The following is a 17,942-nucleotide window of genomic DNA, read 5'->3' on the forward strand; positions in this document are numbered from 1 at the left end:
TGGCGTCAAGAGTTGACAGCCAGGGCGCTGCTTAACCACGACCCAGATACCAGAGACAAAGAACCAGAGACCAGAACGTTGGAGCGGTACTATATCGACCCTTTCCGCCCCCTGGATACCTTAGGTATTTCTTCTCTCCCCCTTGGGTGAATAACCCAGCAACAGCCGCATAGCAACTAGGGGCAACCAGGGAAGCAGAACTGGCCCTCAACATCCTACGAGACGGTACGATGAAGCCATCTGGAGCTATATTTGGCCCCAGCCTGTGCTGAACACAAACATAAATAAACTCATGGCGCAAGATCCCCACTTCCCAAAGGACGGGATGCCACTGGACTGTAGTCTATGGGCAGATGAGAAACTATAAGTGATGAGGGGAGTTCGGTGGGTGGCGATCCAAAGTCTTAGTAACGAGGCCACTCAAAAGCAATTAGATGGAAGATATGGCCATTGCCGACGAGCAACAGCGTATAAAGTGCGGCAAGGAGTGCGCATCACCAGTGCCAGTATAGATTGGCAAGAGCAACGGCAGCACTCGTTAATGTGCCCGATATCGATGTGCCCAATATCGATGGACTAGTGGTGACTGGTGAGCAGGGCGTCCATATACCTTATGCTTACCTAAATTTGAATCCAGTTCGGAATCCCTTCCGCAGTCCACAGACAGCACAGAGGCATCACAGACACTCAACAACAACACCTCCATCCTCTCACCGCCATCAAGATCAAAACCAAATAGGCAATGAACACATCCATTAGAAGAACTACTTCCATCTCCTCCTTCAACTCCTCCGTATCTAGTACCAGGGTATCATTCCATGTCCTCCTATAACACCAACGCCGAAATGCCAATCCTTCCGCAAAGCAAAAAATCACTGGACTGTTTAAACCGTCGAGAAGCTCATCTTCTCCTTCCCCTTCTCCTTCTCCTTCTCCTTCTCCTTCTCCGAACAGATGCTGACCCGCTGGAGTACCCGTGCCGAAATGCACATTCTGACCCAAGGTTGCACGCACAGCAGAGCCTCCTGTCCCCATTTCACCCTCCAGAATTACTCGTCGAATTCGATTCCAAAGTCGAACTCCATTTCGAACGCGTCGCGAAGCCTCTTCACGGCGTCGAGAAGCATTTCCAGGGCATCGACAAGCTTTTTCAGGGCGTCGACAAGCCTTTCCAGGGCGCCGATAAGTGCCTGCTCGTAGTGCAGCGGGAGGGGCAGGAGGAAGGGAAGCGCGAGGGTGATGGAGAGGTTATGCTAGAGTAAAAGAAGGTTTGGTTAGTAACAGTTTCTCTCAGGTTCAGATAAAGATCACTTTCAGTCGAGTATTCAATATCCAATGTCCGGTCTTCAATCTGTGGTGTCCAGCATAAAATAGAAGCTCTGCGCAAACAGGGTCGAGATGAAAATGGAGAACCTTTGAGGGCGCGTCGCATGGGTAAGGTAGGATAGATGAAAGTTGAAATCAAACTCACATAAAGACGAACAATATGTTCGCCAGCGTAGCGGTACCTGCTGGCCGCGCGCAGGGTGCTCTCGCGAGCGAGCAAGAAACAGCGAACAAGCCCAAAGGCATACGAAGACAGAGCGCCAGGACGAGGAAGACGAAGGAGCGGTTGCCAGGTTGAGGCCAGGCCAACGAGGTAGCGAATCTGGAGGTACCATCTCCACAAGCTCGCGTTTGCGAGGACGGCGCGGGCAAAACGAGCCGGAAAGCCAGCACCAGCGACCGAGCACGACTGGTAAAGAGCCCCGATGATGGGCGCGCGGGAGGGGAGAGGGGCCTGTCGAAGGAGGTAGGGCAGGAGGAGAACGAGGAGGCGCAAGCTTCTGGTCATGGTGTTCATTTTTCTGTTGCTGTTGCTTGGTTGAAGATTCGTAAATAGTGAGGAGAAATATGTGTGATGAAGTATGTCGTTCTCAAAAGTGAGATGTGGATGAGAGTATGAGAAGAGGGGGAGAAAAAAAAAGGAAGGAAGGAAATAGAAGCTACGGGAAGAGCAAGACGCGTTCGAGTAAACAAGAGGGTCACAATACCATGCGGTGAGGGGCACGAAGGATTAAGAATAGGAAAGTAAAAGAACGAAAAGTGCAAAAAAAACAACAACTACCCTCGGGAACGACCCGACACTTGTCTGAGTCGAACGCGGAACCCTAAACCAACACTTGTGGTCCTACACTTGTAGTTTGTAGGGCCTCTGCACCGCTGGTTGAGCCAACGGCGAGGGGATCTGTTGTTGGAAGTAGGGACTAAACCGTTAGCTTAAAAGGGGACTCGTTCTGCGGGCTGCCTGGTTGGCCGGGGAGAAAGGGCGGCTCAGATTTCCAAGGCTCGTTCGTCCGATGTTCGAGGTGACTGGTATGTGGTCTGGGCCCCGAACTTTTAGGACGGTCGACGGCGTCCAAATGGAAAGTACGTGAGCCAGGTGGTTTGGACGAAAGTGTCGCAACCTAGGCCCTTGCAGACCTTCCAGTCTCGGTCTTCTCCTACGAGGAAGTGAATAATCGCCGTGATTGTCTTCTGGTGGCAGTACTTTTTCATCCTGGCCCTCTTGGGGAGGCAATTTCCATGACTGTGGGAGCTCCCGAAGGAGAGGTAGCTTTGTAAGCTCCTTGATGCATGGGTCGTCGGGGATAGTAATGGGCTCTGGCGTGAGACTGTTGAGCTCCGTTCAGATGTCAGAGCTATGCTGGCCTTGAAGCTGACGTTGTAAATGTAGTTGTCCGGGAAATTGTTTCTCGTTGTCCTTGTTTTTCTGTTGAGCAATATCCTCTTTCTTGATGTCCTCGCTCTTGCTAAAGTTGCCGTTATATTCCTGTCTGTCGGCGGTGCTGTGAGAGCTGTCTTCGTCGGAATCGTCGTCTTCCACTTATTCGCCATTCTCCTGGCCATTTGGTTCATCTGACTGATCAGCGCAAACGGTGTTAGACGTGGACATACGAAGCGGCTGTGGTGTGGAAGGCTCAACGAGCTACATGAATCCGACCATGTTTGTCTAGAAGGTAGGGCGTTGCCTGTCGGAGCAAAAGACAAGCGATATTGCATTCTGAGGGCTGGACCATCGAGACAGGGGTTAAACAATGTCAAAACAACTGTTAAAATTTCAGAGCTTAACTTGGACGCTGGCCCGTCTTGGAAAAAGTGGTGCTGCTGCCGTGCTGGGCACTCTAGTCACTGACTGCGTTGTAGCGCAAACCTCGACTCCCAAATATTTTTTCCTTTTTTCTTCGGGATACTTCAAGAGAAGAGAGAGACCACTTTACACAGACTTGTCAACCTTAGCGGCACTGCCACTGTTGAAGATACGGAACCGGTATTGTTCATTTTCAAGACGGAGGGTACAGCAAGATCAAAGTCCTATGTGGTGCCAGGGTGCAAAGTGTTAGACAATGGAACTTTGGACGATGAGGACGATCAGGAAGACAAGGAGGAGGATTAAGATCAAGATTAAGACGCGAAGAGGCACATGGGATACTTGGAGTGATGGTCGAGAAGTTGGGAAGACAGTGATGTGTAAACGCACTAGTATAAGTGGCTGGGCGATGAGTAATGGCAAAGGCACGAATTGCCGTGGCATGTGAGGTTGGAAAGAAACCCTGACGAGATATCGAAGGGAACTGACTGCAGAGGTCTTGTCAGGAAGAGCTGGAAGTTTCTGGGAAAGACTCAAGTAAGATATATGTAGGCGAACGTGTGGGTCTGTCAAGAATCAGCAACGCTTGCTCTTTTGCCAAAACAAGCAATGCAATCATCAGGGGCATAAAAGGTGTTTGGTGATTGGAAACTCTGCGCAATAAGCAACGATAGATGAGTCCCTCAGTGGGAGATAACTGAGACAGATGATAACAGTCTTTCGAAGACGAGCTCGCGCTCGTCGGACGAGCCACGGTTTCTAGTACGTCGATAAGCCCTGCTATCTCCTGTAGAGTAAATGAGATAGCGGGTTGGGAGAGGGGAGGACAGACATAGGATGGTGTTGCGATGGAAAGCGCGTAAGATGAGACTTGCCGTCTACCAGGCGGTAGTAACTGAAGCCTGCCACCACGGCGATGGATGTGCAACATAATGTCACGAAGGCAGTGACTGATGTCCAGTCTTTCTTCATTTCCAGGAGATAACAGCGGGCTTCTCTGCTCCGCACCTGGCAGAGGTTTTCGTGTTCTGCAATTGGCATGGTCGTACCGAATTGGTTTACGTTACCCCCCCTCCTCCACCACTCCCCCCTGCAGTACTGCAGCGCGAGGAAGGGTATGGGGACGTGGAGGAGGGAGTAGCCGAATCAATTCCTTCTATAATGAAGAAGTATTAGAAATGTAATGGATATAAGGCTTATGTTTATATATGTACCTGCCTTTACATCTCGCACGATGTGGGCACTGCACACGAGCCCTGGGCAGACACTCGCGCATTCCCCCGGCAAGCAAGTTGTATCTGATTCCCTACAGGAGGAAGGCGCCAGTGTCTGACACCCGTCCTACCATCACAAACTCTCGATAATCAGGAAAGTTTGGAATTGCTTGATGTGATGTGATGTGAACTGATGCTTCATTAAAATTCCAAATGTACCATGGGTAACTGAACTTCATCAAGCCGCCAGTACCGGTTGACATCAACAGTCCGGCGACATCCATGATCCCTTCTTCCCCATCTCATTACCATCCATACTAATACAAGTTGTACACTCCTCCTTTATATCCCATTGCAGTCCAGTCCAGTCCGGTTCCTCACCATCTCCTGTATGACCATTGCGAAATCACCCCGTCCAAAAACTCCTCATCCAATCCTCATTCCTCCTAGCCCATCCCCTCAATTCCTCAACAGAGTCAAGTCAGACCTTATTCCCGCCATAATCCTTGCTATCCTTTCTCCCCGCGCCCGTCGTGTGTCCCTCGGGCGCCGTGCCCGTCTTCTCGGGGTTACGCTTCGAGTGCGCCGCGGGCGAATGGCCGACGACGCGCGTGTCCTTGGGATCCTCCTCGAGCGGGCCCTTGCGCGCGTAGGTGCCGCCTGTGCCGCCAATGTTCTGCAGGTGCTCGCTGATGGTGGCGTTGCCCGTGTCGTTGGCCGCGTACTTCTCCGACACGCCGCGGGGCTGGTTCTTGCCGCCGCGCGTCTGCCACCAGAAGATGCCGCCGAGGCCGCCGGCGATGCCGAGCGGGACGGCGCGGGAGCGGAGGAGGTTGGCTGTGGTTGCCATTTTTGTGTTATGTGTGATGTTGTGGTGTGTGGTGGTTAAGTTTTGGTGTGGATGTGAGTGTTGTTGGTGTTGGTTTGTTGTGACCAAGCTAGGTGCGAGAGATTGCTTGTGCTTGATGTGGGAGGATTCTTGATTCTATTCGCTTTTGTGTTCGAAGACGATGACACGAATTCGAGCAGTAATTGGTAGATAGATGTGATGTTTGATTTGTGATGTTGTAGGATTGATAACGGACGTTCTATCCGGGAGGTCGTTTGGTTAAATAATGAGAGGGGGTTTGGAAGTGGGATGACGTGTTGTAATGATGATCTCACCCGCCGGTACGGTACAACTACTGATGGAATGCAGTGGGGCTAGACCTTTGCAAGTATCCTTTGCAGTGAAGGGCAGTGACTCCCTTCGTAACAATGTTCACAAAGAGAGCCTCGAACATGGGAATCGAATTCCGATGGGTCCGGGTTGCACACTCGATAGAGATCCTCAACTTCCAAGATGTTTGGGATCTGGACCAGGAACAGCACCGAAATGTAAGTGGAGCTTTCCAACTGAGCATAAGTTGAGGCTTAACTACCCCAGAGATCAACCCATTGAAGCCGATAATGGATGTCTCTGGTGGTGTTGTTCACTGACAGTTGACGTCAAACGCTTGCGTGACATCATGACTTTGTCCAGCACGGTCCCACTGTTAGGGGGTGACCCCTTTAGTCTTAACCCATTGCGCCGCAAGTCCACTGATAGACGGCAATAATCATGTGAGCATTGCCGGCTTGAACGGATGATACAATTCGGTTGGTTTCAAGTGTATGACCGTCAAGATTTAGGCTTTCGAACAGACAAAATTGACGTCGGTGCCAATGCTGTGCAGTCGCCCTCTTGGTGCTGTCCAGGTCCAGCACTAGCAACAACAGACCCCTTATCTTATCGGGGGCGAGACCTCTCGTCTCCTTTCGGCCGACTCCTTCAAGACACCATGGACCCATCCCGAATGCCCAATTTACACATCTTGCTACTGCTTGAAAATATTCATTATGATGATGATGAGCTGAGTGAGTTTGTGGAAGTCACGAAAATATGGTCGTCTAATCCTTTTTCTCACCCCCTTCAACACTAACCGGTTCCATCACCGGCGTCGGAGCCTTCAACGACCCAGAACACCTCGGCGGCGAGCGCCCATGCAGAACGCAGTCATTCGTGTATAATCCCTCCTCATCCACGTCCTCCAAATACTTGAGATCCAGTCCCCTAATCTCCGAATCCTCGCTCGCGCGCAAGTGCAAGCCAGGGATCCTGTTGATGATGAAGAGCAAGATGCACGAAACCACAAAAGACCAGGCTGCGGCTGTGGTGGCGCCGGCGAACTGAAGTCCAAGCTGGCGGAAGTTGCGGTTCCACCAGCCTCCGGCATATGAGCTGCCGGATACGCCGTCAAGAGCAGGGATAAAGTTATCGGCGAAGATGCCTGTCAAGAGATCACCGACGTAGCCGCCAACACCGTGGAGAGCAAAGATGTCGAGGCCGTCGTCGACCGAGAGAAGATGCTTGTATTTGACGGCATAGTAACAGCATGTGGCGGTAAGAAAGCCGATGAGGGAGGCGACGTAGACGGGGACTGCCAAAGGCTGGAGTCAGTCAAACCATCATTGTAGGTAGCCCGAGGAACAAGAAAGGGAGAACGCACCATAACCCGCTGCAGGGGTGATTCCCACCAAGCCCGCAATAATACCCGAGCAGAAGCCAACCAAACTAAACTTTCTCTTGTAGAGATAGTCGATCAAGACCCAACCGACACCACCTCCGCACCCTGCAAGGTTGGTGTTGACGACGACATAGATGGACCGCAGGCTGAGGTTGGCTGTACTAGCGCCATTGAAGGCGAACCAGCCGAACCAAATGAAGGCGGTACCGAGACACATCAACAACGGGCTATGCGGCTTGTGGTGAGCGAACTTCTTACGGCCATCGGCATCGGCATCGATGACACGAGGACCAAGCATCATGGACCACGCAAGGGCCCCAAAGCCGCTGGCGATGTGAACGGGACCAGAACCGGCAAAATCGTAAACCCCGAGTTTGTATAACCATCCGCTGGGATTCCACTCCCAATATGCGAGGCTGGAGAAAGAGAAAAGTCAGTGGATGTCTGTTAGGTTGGGTTGTTGGCGATGGAACTCACAAGTAGTAGACAAAAGTTGTCCAGCAGAGAAGGAAAAGCATGCTAGGCAACAGTCTGCCGCGCTCCAGCATGGCTCCGGCCAAGATCATGGCAGTGCAGGAAACGAATGTGAAGCCAAAGGCAGCGTCTGAGATAATGGTTAGTCCAAGAGGTCCTCCATGAAGTAGGACACAGAGAAGGGGCCATACAGAGAATGTCGGGAATATCTGGGTTCGCCAGTGATGGCTGGGCAAGGACATTGCGGAACACGGCCAGCGACAAGTCTCCGAGGATGGGGTTTGTTGTTCGTGCCTGATACAGCGAGTAACCGTATAGCCAGAACTGGATTCCGCAAGCGCAAGCACAGAAGAGACTTTGCAGGACCATAGTTAGAGCTGCCTTCCTTCGGTGCATTCCAGCATAGAGGAAGCCGATGGCCGGGGTGATTTGCCAGCACAGGGCAGTGCATACGAGAATCCAACACAGATCGCCCTAGATGGTGTGATACTCCCGGTTAGTTGCTTGTTTCTTTCCTCCATTTGATCTTGCCAGTACTCAAGATCGTCAGCTAACCTTGTCATAGGGCGCATTTAGGTCTTGGGTGAAGGGATCGCCTCCATTGGGATTGGCATGCCAGTCCGGCCACTCGGTGACGGGCGTAATTTCTGGCTCGGCCATCTTGTACCACCCGTATGTATGGTGTAGGGGGAGGTGTGGTTATCGTCCTTTTGTGGTTTGTATGTTGTGTTCTTATCCGAGACTTCGAGGACTGTCTTCAAGGTGTCTGGTTGACCAACCTCAAAAAGTGCAGATGCCAGTTGCAAGGAGGCGCACAGGCTGCCATGGCCTATAAGTATTCCTTTGCTCCATCATCTTCACATGGGCGCCGTTGCGCTGGATCGTGTATCATGCAGCAAAAGAGATACGCAAAGCAGAGTGCGTGGCACTCGGGCGAGACCATTCTTGGAAAGGTGGACGGTTCGATCGTCGTCGACAGCAGATAAGGACTCGAAAGACACACACCCTTTGGGATGCCAAGCTGTAGCTGAACGGCGAGGAGGATAAGGAGGCTCGCAATCCCCCAATCCCATAGCCAGATGGTCGGCGTTATCAATGGCTACCTATCAACACAGACTCGTCAGCAGAGAACGTCGAGCGAGGTCGCATTATCAGCCCCCACGAGGACGGCCAGGCATTGCCAAGGGAAGACAAGAGTCGACAAGCCGAGACAAGCACCAACTAACCTTCTGGGGGATCTCCCGCTTGGCGAAAACCGGCAAGACCTCCCGCAACGGGGAGCCTGGGAATGGAACGTCGACACGCACTCCAACGCCTTGAATGGTCGGCCACAGGGACAGACCCTGAATGTGTGTTGGGATGGTTTGGGTGGTGAGAAACAGTTGCCGGTCTCTTGCACCAAATTCGGTTTAGGCCAATGGCTTCCGCTCCAATGTGGAAGTGGTTGCAGATATGCAGGAGCTGGACTGGACCACTGCCCGTGGTGGCTGCCGAGCGATAAGACAAGACGACATGCTGATAAGCACCTTGTAACGGGCTGGAAGTGCCGCCATGAGGCTTTCCAACCTACCAATGACACTCCAATCTTACTCACAAGGAACCAGACACTCTCCAATCTGCTTTTGACGTCACTCTGGTTCCCAACTCGTCCAAAATGTCCTTGAGGTTTCCTTGACGACAACTGAACCGACAAACAACAGGCAGCGGCGTCGCAACTCGCAACACCCAACCCACATGCCATGTTCTCCCTCGCTCAGTGCCTGTTTCTTACAAGTATCTGCGGCTGAGTAGTCGACCAATAAGTTTTCTTTCAACCATAGAGGTACTCGACCCCCCGAGACCGTCAGGCACAGCGATCCATCCACCAAAGAAAGAGCATAAAAGAGAGTGCTGACCTCGTTGGAGATCCAATGATTCCCGCAATCAGGAACACCTAGTTTGATATCGCATCCTGTGGCTCAGGCTGATGATGGATGGTGCTCATCGGAAGACTGTCCGCACCGAGACAGTCGGGCTACACCATCTCGCCCAAACCTCCAATAAACGTCCAATGATACTGACCCCTCCAGCTTCCTTCACATCTTCGGGAGCCATCTTCACACCCTTCCAGGTCCTTGTGGCGCAATCCCGAAGCAATGTGGCTGTTTCGGTAACCAATTATCGCTGATGGCGTTTTGTCCAAGATCCCACCATGCCGCCTCTTGCAAGTCCGATCCCTCCTTTTCTTCTTCTTCCATCCACGGTAGTATATGTAGGACAGACAATATTTCAAGCCACTCAGCCGCTGCTCACAGTGCCCCGCGCTTGCGTTGCCTTCATCCGAATGGTCGTTGAAAAAGTCCCTGCTTATAGGTAACAATGATCCCAGCTTTGGGCCCTCCAATCTCCATGTATGGCGCAGATGCTGACCGTGGTAATATAACGCGGGAGTTTGGTTTCATGCCAATCTTTTTGAGTTGAGCGGGAGCCTTCCACCAACTCGAGATCAGTCCACTAAGACTGTGCAATAAAGGCTTCCCTGTCCGCTTATTGCATGCTTGACAAACTCAGGCCAACCATTCCATCAACAAGACCATGATTCTCGTTCCACGGAAGCTCCGATGCCCTCTGTGGTCCCACAAAGGGAGGCCTGTAACCAACACAGAACTCGATGGTCCGGATACTTCCTGCGGCAAATCAGCTACCCTTTCCCAGAAAATATGCGAGTCCAACACGGGCAAGAATTGCAAAACCCAGTCAGAGTGGCACACTTACATATTGTTTGCACAACGGTGAGCAGCATCTGTCGAAGGCCTCAAAACTATCGGCTTCCGGGTTCTCAAAAGGTTATCGAGTGGATACCCTCGGGCAAATAGCATGGACTCCAGTAGAATGCCATTTTTGTCCTGTGCCCGGCCTCTCAGGATACAAAGTGGACGATGTTCCAGCTTCCGTCTTCCATAAGTCAGAGTTTTTGACTGTGACTTTTCACAATCTCTGAACCGTTTCAACCCGTTTGCAGGGCGTCGCGGCACTCCCATTTTGCTGACCGAGTGGCAACATGTGATAGCCAGCTCCTTGCCAACCTCCCAACTTTCCGATGATGATGGACAACTTTACGAAGCCGGAGAATAGACATGGGGAGAGCGTAGACGGATCTCATGCTTGCGAACATGGCTGTGAAAGATATAAGAATAAAAGACTCCGAGGGTACGAAGACAAGAAATGGTGCGTTGCTAGTGCAGCCAACTGCCCGTGTCGGAACCGTTGTCAGAATTGGCTTTCAGGGGGTGTTGCGGAACACTTTCCCAGTGTGCTGTAAAGCCCCGAGCGGGGTTAACCGCATCGCAGGGGTAGTCGGCGTTCTTCCTTGCAGTATGCACCGCGGCCCCGTGCTGGGTTCCGGCTACCGCAACCAATCTGGTCACTGTCAGCAAGCGATGAAAAACTGGCCATCAAAAGCATGCATTTCGCGAAGTTCATGATGGGCAGACAATTGGGTTCAAACGGTTTTGCTTCTCACTGGTCAGATAGCGCCGGGTCTCAGCATAGTGCTGCAACCCTGCTGGCATCTTATGCACGCTGAGTGGATTTTGGTGTAGGTGGCCGGCCTTTAGTGAGTCGAGATAACTCCGAAAGGGCACAGGACCCTTGCACATAGCGAGAAGGATAATAACAAATGGCCCAGGGATAAATGGGCTGTCCCTAAGGCAAGAAGGGGGATGGTACAGTCGCTCTTCTGTCAACTATAGGGGGGACAAAGCTGGCATCTGTTTTGTCACCTTGATGAAGCTTCAATGTTTGGGCGTTTAGCAGCTTGGCTCAGTGGTCAGAATGTATCTGACAACTCCCTTAAACTGCGCGGCTCTCGCACCTGATGTGCCACTCAGTTGCATCATCTTCTCACTCAGACACTTTCCGAAGAGGACACTGCGTATCCGACCATGAGTTCTCCAACGGGAGAAGGAAACTCACCTACTCCTGGCCCTGCGTCCTCGACCCCTCAGACGGAGGGTCTTCTGCCTGGAGCTCACTGGGGTCATCGAGTTTGTTCTGCTTCATAACTTATCTTGTGACTTTTGGTCAATTCAATGAGCTGGTTGCTAACACACGTACTCTCCCTGTGTTAGCAACTTCCCGATAACAACACAGATTCAACCCTAGGGAGTGATGTTGAAAGCTCGACTGCCTCGATTAGTTCGAGTATTCTCAAATACCGCACCATTGAGGGTCGGACCTACCACAGCGATAGCGTGACAGATGGAGAATACTGGGCACCTAACGACGACAAGGCTAATGAAATGTTGGACATCTTGTAAGTTGACTATATATTCTTCCATTTGTATAAAACGTCCGCTTACTCTTCCTCTCAACAGTCACCATTTGGCGAACCTTCTCTTCGATGGCGAGCTTTATACGGCTCCCATTACAGATGAGCCCAAGAATGCCATTGACATTGGCACGGGAACGGGGTTATGGGCGATCGACTTTGCCGATAAGTTCCCCGAGTGCAACGTGATCAGCACCGATATTTCGCCCATCCAGCCTAGTTGGGTTCCCCCTAACGTCCGCTTTGAGATCGACGATTTCAACAAAGAATGGACCTTCAGGGAAGACAACCACTTCGACTATATCCATCTTCGGTAGCTCAGCGGTGCTGCGAAGGACTGGCCAGAGATCTATAGGCAGGCTTACCGATACTGCAAGCCGGGTGGCTGGATTGAGCATATCGACACTTCAACTGTTTGCTATTCGGACGACGGCAGTGTGAACGAGAAACATGCTATGGCTCAGTGGAGTAAGGTCTGGCAGGAAGCTGCAAGACTGACTGGTTACCCGGTTGACCTCATTGAGAAAAATCGGATGGAGGAAGGCATGAAGGCAGCGGGATTTACAAATATCGTGTCGAAGGACTATCCCGTAAGTCATCCCAACTTTCATTCTGCTGTGACTATGAGCCTTCTACACAAGCGAAAATGTGTATTCCACCCAGCACAGTGAACATGCAGATCTTCGTAACAAACACTATGTCCCAACATCAAGCTGACTACCTACCTACGGGATATTCACAGATCCCTTTGTCACCATGGCCCAAGGACCCAAAGCAGAAGGAACGCGGCCTCTTCTTCCACGCTCTTTGGGCGCCAGATCTCGAGGGCTATGTTCAGCACACGTTTGGAAACGTCATGGGTTGGACGAAGGAGGAGATGAAGATTTACATTCAACACTTGCGAGCCGAGCTCAGGAACCCCGACCTCCACGGGCAAATAATCTTCCGCTCGGTGTACGCTCAGAAGCCGCTGGATGCTTGAGGTGCTGCGGCTAGGCCGATGGAAGCGCCAAAAGTATAGGGGGGTTACCTCTAACGTTCTGGACTCTTGTATGCCAAAGGAAGGCCACGTGTAAAGTTTGAAGGCGAACATTTCATGCCCTGTTGGTGGCCAGTGTTTGATTCAAGCGGCGTTTCTAGCCCAGACGAGTACTTCAAGAAGCGCTTTTCCACTGAGCCAGGGCACTTGGCTGTTTTTCGAGAGTCTGGAGGGGGTGGAGTGGCTGGTTCTTTCTGTGGACAAAAAGGGAAGTGCGATGTCTAGGAAAGAAAGGAAGGTAGGTAGAGGAGGGTAGGGCTTTCCACTTGAGACTCGGGTTGACAAGTTTCAAATTTCAGAGCCAACCCAGCTGCAAGACCCAGGCCAGTAACTAGGCAAGATATTTGATCCTGGTCTGGCCCGCCGTTCTTCCTTGTCAACCAAGCCGCCAATCAACCGTTTCTCAATCATCGCTCCTGTGGTTTTTGGGAGCTTGTGACGTGGAAAGAGCACTCCGAGTCCAACTTGAATCTCCATGTCTAGTGGACCTGGATTGGCAACATGTGCCTTTGTTTTCTTCCAGCCACCAATCATGCATTTTCCCCATTATTGCTTCCTATCGTCTCAGATGAACGGATTGGCAGTACCAACGTCCGCCCTAGAGACTATCGAAGCGGTTGACTGCTCCATGAGGGGTAGCATGCACCCGCTGTCACATTGACACGGCAGCATTCCGTGCAGAAGTTCTAGTTTTTTTTGTGGAATACGAGCAACGGTCCGAGCCGGGTATTGTTCGTCACCCTGATGGTTTCCGGTGGTTTGGGCCAGTGAGAGTTCCGGAATCCTGTGTTTCTCCGCTGTCGAAAGAGGTCGTAGTGTAGGATCCACGCTAACAAACAAACCAGGGTTGAACCAGGAGCCGAGTGATCTGGCACTGGTAGAGGTAGCCTTCCATAAAAGCTAATGGCTCTGGCATCCGAGTTGCATATTGACCGTTCCATCTTCACCCATTCTCAGTTTCCAGATTGAAGACATCGCGAATTTGATCATGAGTTCCCCGGCGCAAAAGGCTCAGTCGCCGACACCTGATCCTGCATCTCCGGTCACGGCAAAATCCTCTACACCTGGTCCCGCATCTCCAGGTACTGCAGTGCCTGGCCTTCTGTCTGGAGCCCATTGGGCTGATGTGGTACGTATCTTGACCGGTCCAGCGGTCAATAGTCAAGTTGTTTCAACGTTTTCCTAACGCAATTGTCCTACGTCTTACAGGGACTTCCGGAGGAGGATCCAGAAAATGACTGGGACTCAACTCTGGGGAGCGATGTCGAGAGTTCTACTGCATCGATCAGTTCGAGCATCCTGAAGTATCGGATGATTAATGGCCGTACCTATCACAGTGACCGTGTGACAGACGGAGAGTATTGGTGAGTCTTGCTGAGAACATGTTGATGAAAACCAAGCTCCCGCCACATTGAAATTTCATGGAGTTAATGCGCCTCTTGTCATGCAGGGTTCCCAATGATGAGAAGGCAAATGAGACATTGGATATCTTGTGAGTTCACCATAATTCCCGCCATTATTAAACACCGCACATTGTATAGATGTACTCATGCTTCTGCTTTATCGTCAGCCATCACATGATCACTCTTCTCTTGGACGGCGAGCTTTACTCGGCTCCTATTACGGAAGACCCAAAGAACATCCTCGATATTGGCACAGGCACCGGTAAGTTCCCTTGATGTAGGCCGTGTTCGTTCCGGCAGTAATGCAGAGCGAAGCTCCCCTATCCCCGACCTAAAGCTTTCATTTTCTGCCACCCCAAAGAGGCTTCTGTTACTGCACAGGCACCAAAGACAGAACAGATACGCTCATAGTTGCTATAATCTTCCAGCAATATTTTCTAGTGGGTGTATGATGCTAATTCAAGTATAGGATTGTGGGCCATTGACATGGCCGACAAGTTTCCCAACTGCAGTGTAACTGGTACAGACATTTCGCCTATTCAACCCAGCTGGGTGCCCCCTAACCTCCGCTTCGAAATCGATGACGCTTCTAAGGAATGGACCTATAAGGACAACCATTTCGATTTCGTCCATATTCGCTGGCTTACTGGTTCTGTTAAAGACTGGACTGCGGTGTATAAGGAGGCTTATCGGTGCCTGAAACCAGGTGGCTGGATTGAACACGTTGACTCTTCTGGCGACATCTTTTCCGAAGACAATTCCGTTACCGAGGACAGTGCCATGAGCCAGTGGGGTAAAATTTGGCAAGAAGCTGGAAGGCGTGGTGGAAACCCGGTCGACCTTATTCCAGCTAATTTGCAGGAAAACGGGATGAAGGAGGCTGGTTTCGTAAATATTACGAAGAAGGAGTTGCCCGTAAGTTATCCCAATCCCTATTACAAGACTCTTCCAACCTGGGTCCGGAAACATGAAAGCTGACCAGTTATTCTTCCAGATCCCGGTCTCATCTTGGTCCAGTGACAAGAAGATGAAGGAAGTTGGTCTTTATTTCCACGCAACCTGGACGACAGACCTTGAGGGCTTGAGCCAGTTCATGTTCAGTAATGTAATGGGCTGGGCGAAGGAGGAGATTTCCACCTACATTGCTCATTTGAAGTCCGAACTGAAGGATCCGAGCAATCACGGGTATATGGCCTTCCGCTCGGTGTACTCGCAGAAGCCGTTGGATAGTTAAGATTAAGGTGCGGTTGGATTCATGTCGGAGCAAGCTTCATCCCTTTTCCCTGTCATAGGTTTATATACGTGGTCTTGTTGAAACCCCTTTTTTTCTTTTCATCACTGAGACCCTCCTCCCCTCCTAACTCACAATGAAACTCGGGATGTTGATGTTACACCAATTAGACCCCCAGGTGTGCCACATGTGATGGAAGCGACTCCAGTCGGGTACTGCGTGGCTAAAAGCCCTCTTACCGGGAGGGAAGTGGAAATGAACGCTGACGAATCAGTAGTAACGTCTTTCGGAAGCGGTTGACATAAAGTAGCCGGCTCTGCCACCCGAATCATACATGCGCGTTCCATCAGTTTCACAAATACCTGCCTTAGCTCCCGTGAGGAGACTTCGCAAACGGTATTCAACCATGATTTCTCCGCCGGAATCCGAGGCAGCTTCTTCGCTAACGGGAACAGGGACATCACCTACGCCTGGTCTTGCTTCCCCTGCTACAGCGAGAGGCTCAACGGTGGCACCCAAATCACCCACACCTGGCCCTGGTCCTTCTTCCCCAGCCGCTGCTGTGAGGGAATCATTGGCTGCACCAAGATCACCCACGCCTGCCCCTGACGCGACTGGCCTCCTCCCTGGCGCCCACTGGACTGGTCAGGTAAGTCTTTCCTTCAGAGCATTTGTTTGAGATTGGGACGCCTTCGGGTAGGCAGGTATGCGGGGTGCTAAAAAGCACGTCAGGTATCTATTTAGGTAGGCAGGCACGACGCAGATGTGCCAAAAGCACGTATCTGCCAGACGGTGGACATTTGATTGGCACAGCAAATGATCAACACCTTGAGCCCTTTCGTGCGTCATGCCTGCCTTGGTATCTGAATCGTTGGTCAACTTGATGTTCCAAGAGACTTTGCTGCACCTCCCAGTCAAGTGTCGCGCCAGAGTTGCTAATGCACAAGATTTTATCTGCTCTACAGAATCTACTAGAAGAGGATGACGCGGACAACGACTGGGATTCGACATTGGGAAATGATACCGCGAGCTCGACTGCTTCGATTAGCTCGAGTATCCTCGAGTATCGCACCATCAACGGCCGAACTTACCACAGTGATTCCGTGACCGATACATCGTACTGGTGAGTGATACCTTGGAAATTTGAAGAAGACATTGAAAACCAACGACCGCTGTGATCCAGGGGCCCCAATGATCAGAAGCAGAACGAGTTGCTGGATATCTTATGAGTGAGACAAGGCTTGAAAAGTGCTAGTGATCGACCCTTGGCTTACTTTTTCTCTTTTCTAGTCATCATACGATGATCATTGCCTTGGATGGCGATCTCTTCAAGGCGTCCATTACGGAGGATCCCAAGAATGCTCTTAAATTTGGCACAGGCACAGGTAAGCCAGCTTGCTCCATTACCTTGGAGGAAATCAATTCAAAAAATTGGAAACGTCGGAACTGGTGCGGCGTGAAGGGTTATGGGCAATCGATTTTGCCGATAAATATCCGGATTGCAGTGTGGTTGGCACCGACATATCCCTGATTCAACCCACCTGGGTGCCTCCCAACTTACGGTCCGAAGTCAACGATTATAACAAGGAATGGACATACAAAGCTAATTTTTTCGACTTCGTCCATATTCGCTAGCTCACCGGTACGGTTAAGGACTGACATACTCTATACAAGGAGGCCTACCGCTGTTGCAAACCGGGCGGTTGGATTGAGCATATAGATGCATCTGGTACTGTTTTATCAGACGACGGTACAGTAGAGAAGGATATGGCTATGGGCCAATGGGGTAAGATCTGGCAGGAAGCTGGAAGACGGCTGGGGACTCCGCTCGATGTTTTCGACCAGAATATTCAGGAAGAGGGTTTGAAGGAGGTCGGCTTCGTGAATATTTCGAAAAAGACCTACCCGGTGAGTGTTGCGTTCCATGACAGATTCAGCAAAACAGGCACCTATGGTCACCCGCCCGAACATGCATTTAAAGATGTGGCATGAGACTGATCAAACAAAACAAAATACCCAGGTTCCTCTGTCGCCATGGCCTAAAGACAAGAAGTTGAGAGATGTCGGTCTCTACTTTTACGGTGTCTTGAATCAAGATCTCGAGGACGCCACCCAGTTCATCTTCGGCAATGTTTTGGGTTGGACTAAGGAGGAGATTTCCACCTACTGTTCTCACCTCAAGGCCGAGATCAAGAACCTGAATATACATGGGTACTTCCCGTACCGCATGGTGTACGCGCAGAAGCCGTACGATGCTTGAGCTTTGAGCTCCGACTGAGCAAGATGACCAACCGGAGCTGGTTGTTCTTCAAAAATGGGCGGTTGGAATGGAACATGATTCATCATGCGCTTCGGATGAAATGGATGACATATTTCTATTCAGAAACTTATGGGATAGATGGCTGGACGTGGATGAGATCTGTCTGGCACCGCCATGTCAACATGCGTGATAGTTGAATCCTCGGGGGACCCTCGCAGTTGTGTAGCAGGGCAGATCCCAGACTATGGGGATGCCTTCAGCCTTACCCGGCCCTGCCAAGATTCCATTGAACGTGATTAAGCTCAAGGATGTCTGAAAGTGTCTCTCCGGCCAAAA

General features: G+C 51.1%; 6 protein-coding genes across 6 annotated transcripts; 3 read left to right on the forward strand and 3 right to left on the reverse strand.

Moving 5' to 3' along the window:
- Nucleotides 1-1,049: 1,049 nt before the first annotated feature.
- On the reverse strand, nucleotides 1,050-1,834 carry SMAC4_09160 (uncharacterized protein; the record flags this gene model as incomplete). The annotated part of the gene is made up of 1 exon (XM_024655994.2): nucleotides 1,050-1,834. The coding sequence occupies one exon, from the start codon at nucleotides 1,832-1,834 to the stop codon at nucleotides 1,151-1,153; it is 684 nt and encodes a 227-aa protein (XP_024511801.1). The 3' UTR covers nucleotides 1,050-1,150.
- Nucleotides 1,835-4,825: 2,991 nt separating this feature from the next.
- On the reverse strand, nucleotides 4,826-5,194 carry SMAC4_09159 (uncharacterized protein; the record flags this gene model as incomplete). Its single annotated transcript, XM_003347406.1, has 1 exon — nucleotides 4,826-5,194. One exon carries the CDS (start codon nucleotides 5,192-5,194, stop codon nucleotides 4,826-4,828), a length of 369 nt encoding a protein of 122 aa, XP_003347454.1.
- Nucleotides 5,195-5,855: 661 nt separating this feature from the next.
- SMAC4_09158 (uncharacterized protein) lies at nucleotides 5,856-8,550 on the reverse strand. Its single transcript, XM_003347405.2, has 5 exons — nucleotides 7,920-8,550; nucleotides 7,556-7,838; nucleotides 7,368-7,494; nucleotides 6,873-7,306; nucleotides 5,856-6,803 (listed from the first exon to the last, which is right to left on the reverse strand). The coding sequence occupies exons 1-5, from the start codon at nucleotides 8,022-8,024 to the stop codon at nucleotides 6,274-6,276; spliced, it is 1,479 nt and encodes a 492-aa protein (XP_003347453.1). The 5' UTR covers nucleotides 8,025-8,550; the 3' UTR covers nucleotides 5,856-6,273.
- Nucleotides 8,551-9,652: 1,102 nt separating this feature from the next.
- On the forward strand, nucleotides 9,653-12,898 carry SMAC4_09804 (uncharacterized protein). The gene is made up of 5 exons (XM_003342786.2): nucleotides 9,653-11,389; nucleotides 11,474-11,658; nucleotides 11,720-11,897; nucleotides 11,991-12,263; nucleotides 12,416-12,898. The coding sequence occupies exons 1-5, from the start codon at nucleotides 11,288-11,290 to the stop codon at nucleotides 12,653-12,655; spliced, it is 978 nt and encodes a 325-aa protein (XP_003342834.1). The 5' UTR covers nucleotides 9,653-11,287; the 3' UTR covers nucleotides 12,656-12,898.
- Nucleotides 12,899-13,654: 756 nt separating this feature from the next.
- On the forward strand, nucleotides 13,655-15,406 carry SMAC4_14020 (uncharacterized protein). Its single transcript, XM_066091734.1, has 6 exons — nucleotides 13,655-13,841; nucleotides 13,922-14,076; nucleotides 14,163-14,204; nucleotides 14,283-14,377; nucleotides 14,585-15,030; nucleotides 15,110-15,406. The coding sequence occupies exons 1-6, from the start codon at nucleotides 13,701-13,703 to the stop codon at nucleotides 15,347-15,349; spliced, it is 1,119 nt and encodes a 372-aa protein (XP_065947575.1). The 5' UTR covers nucleotides 13,655-13,700; the 3' UTR covers nucleotides 15,350-15,406.
- Nucleotides 15,407-15,680: 274 nt separating this feature from the next.
- SMAC4_14021 (uncharacterized protein) lies at nucleotides 15,681-17,886 on the forward strand (the record flags this gene model as incomplete). The annotated part of the gene is made up of 7 exons (XM_066091735.1): nucleotides 15,681-15,742; nucleotides 15,802-15,995; nucleotides 16,312-16,469; nucleotides 16,530-16,575; nucleotides 16,637-16,731; nucleotides 16,809-17,254; nucleotides 17,367-17,886. The coding sequence occupies 2 exons, from the start codon at nucleotides 15,681-15,683 to the stop codon at nucleotides 15,953-15,955; spliced, it is 216 nt and encodes a 71-aa protein (XP_065947576.1). The 3' UTR covers nucleotides 15,956-15,995; nucleotides 16,312-16,469; nucleotides 16,530-16,575; nucleotides 16,637-16,731; nucleotides 16,809-17,254; nucleotides 17,367-17,886.
- Nucleotides 17,887-17,942: the final 56 nt, after the last annotated feature.

Source organism: Sordaria macrospora, chromosome 6 (genome assembly GCF_033870435.1).
Source record: "Sordaria macrospora chromosome 6, complete sequence".
Taxonomy (NCBI): Eukaryota; Fungi; Ascomycota; class Sordariomycetes; order Sordariales; family Sordariaceae; genus Sordaria; species Sordaria macrospora.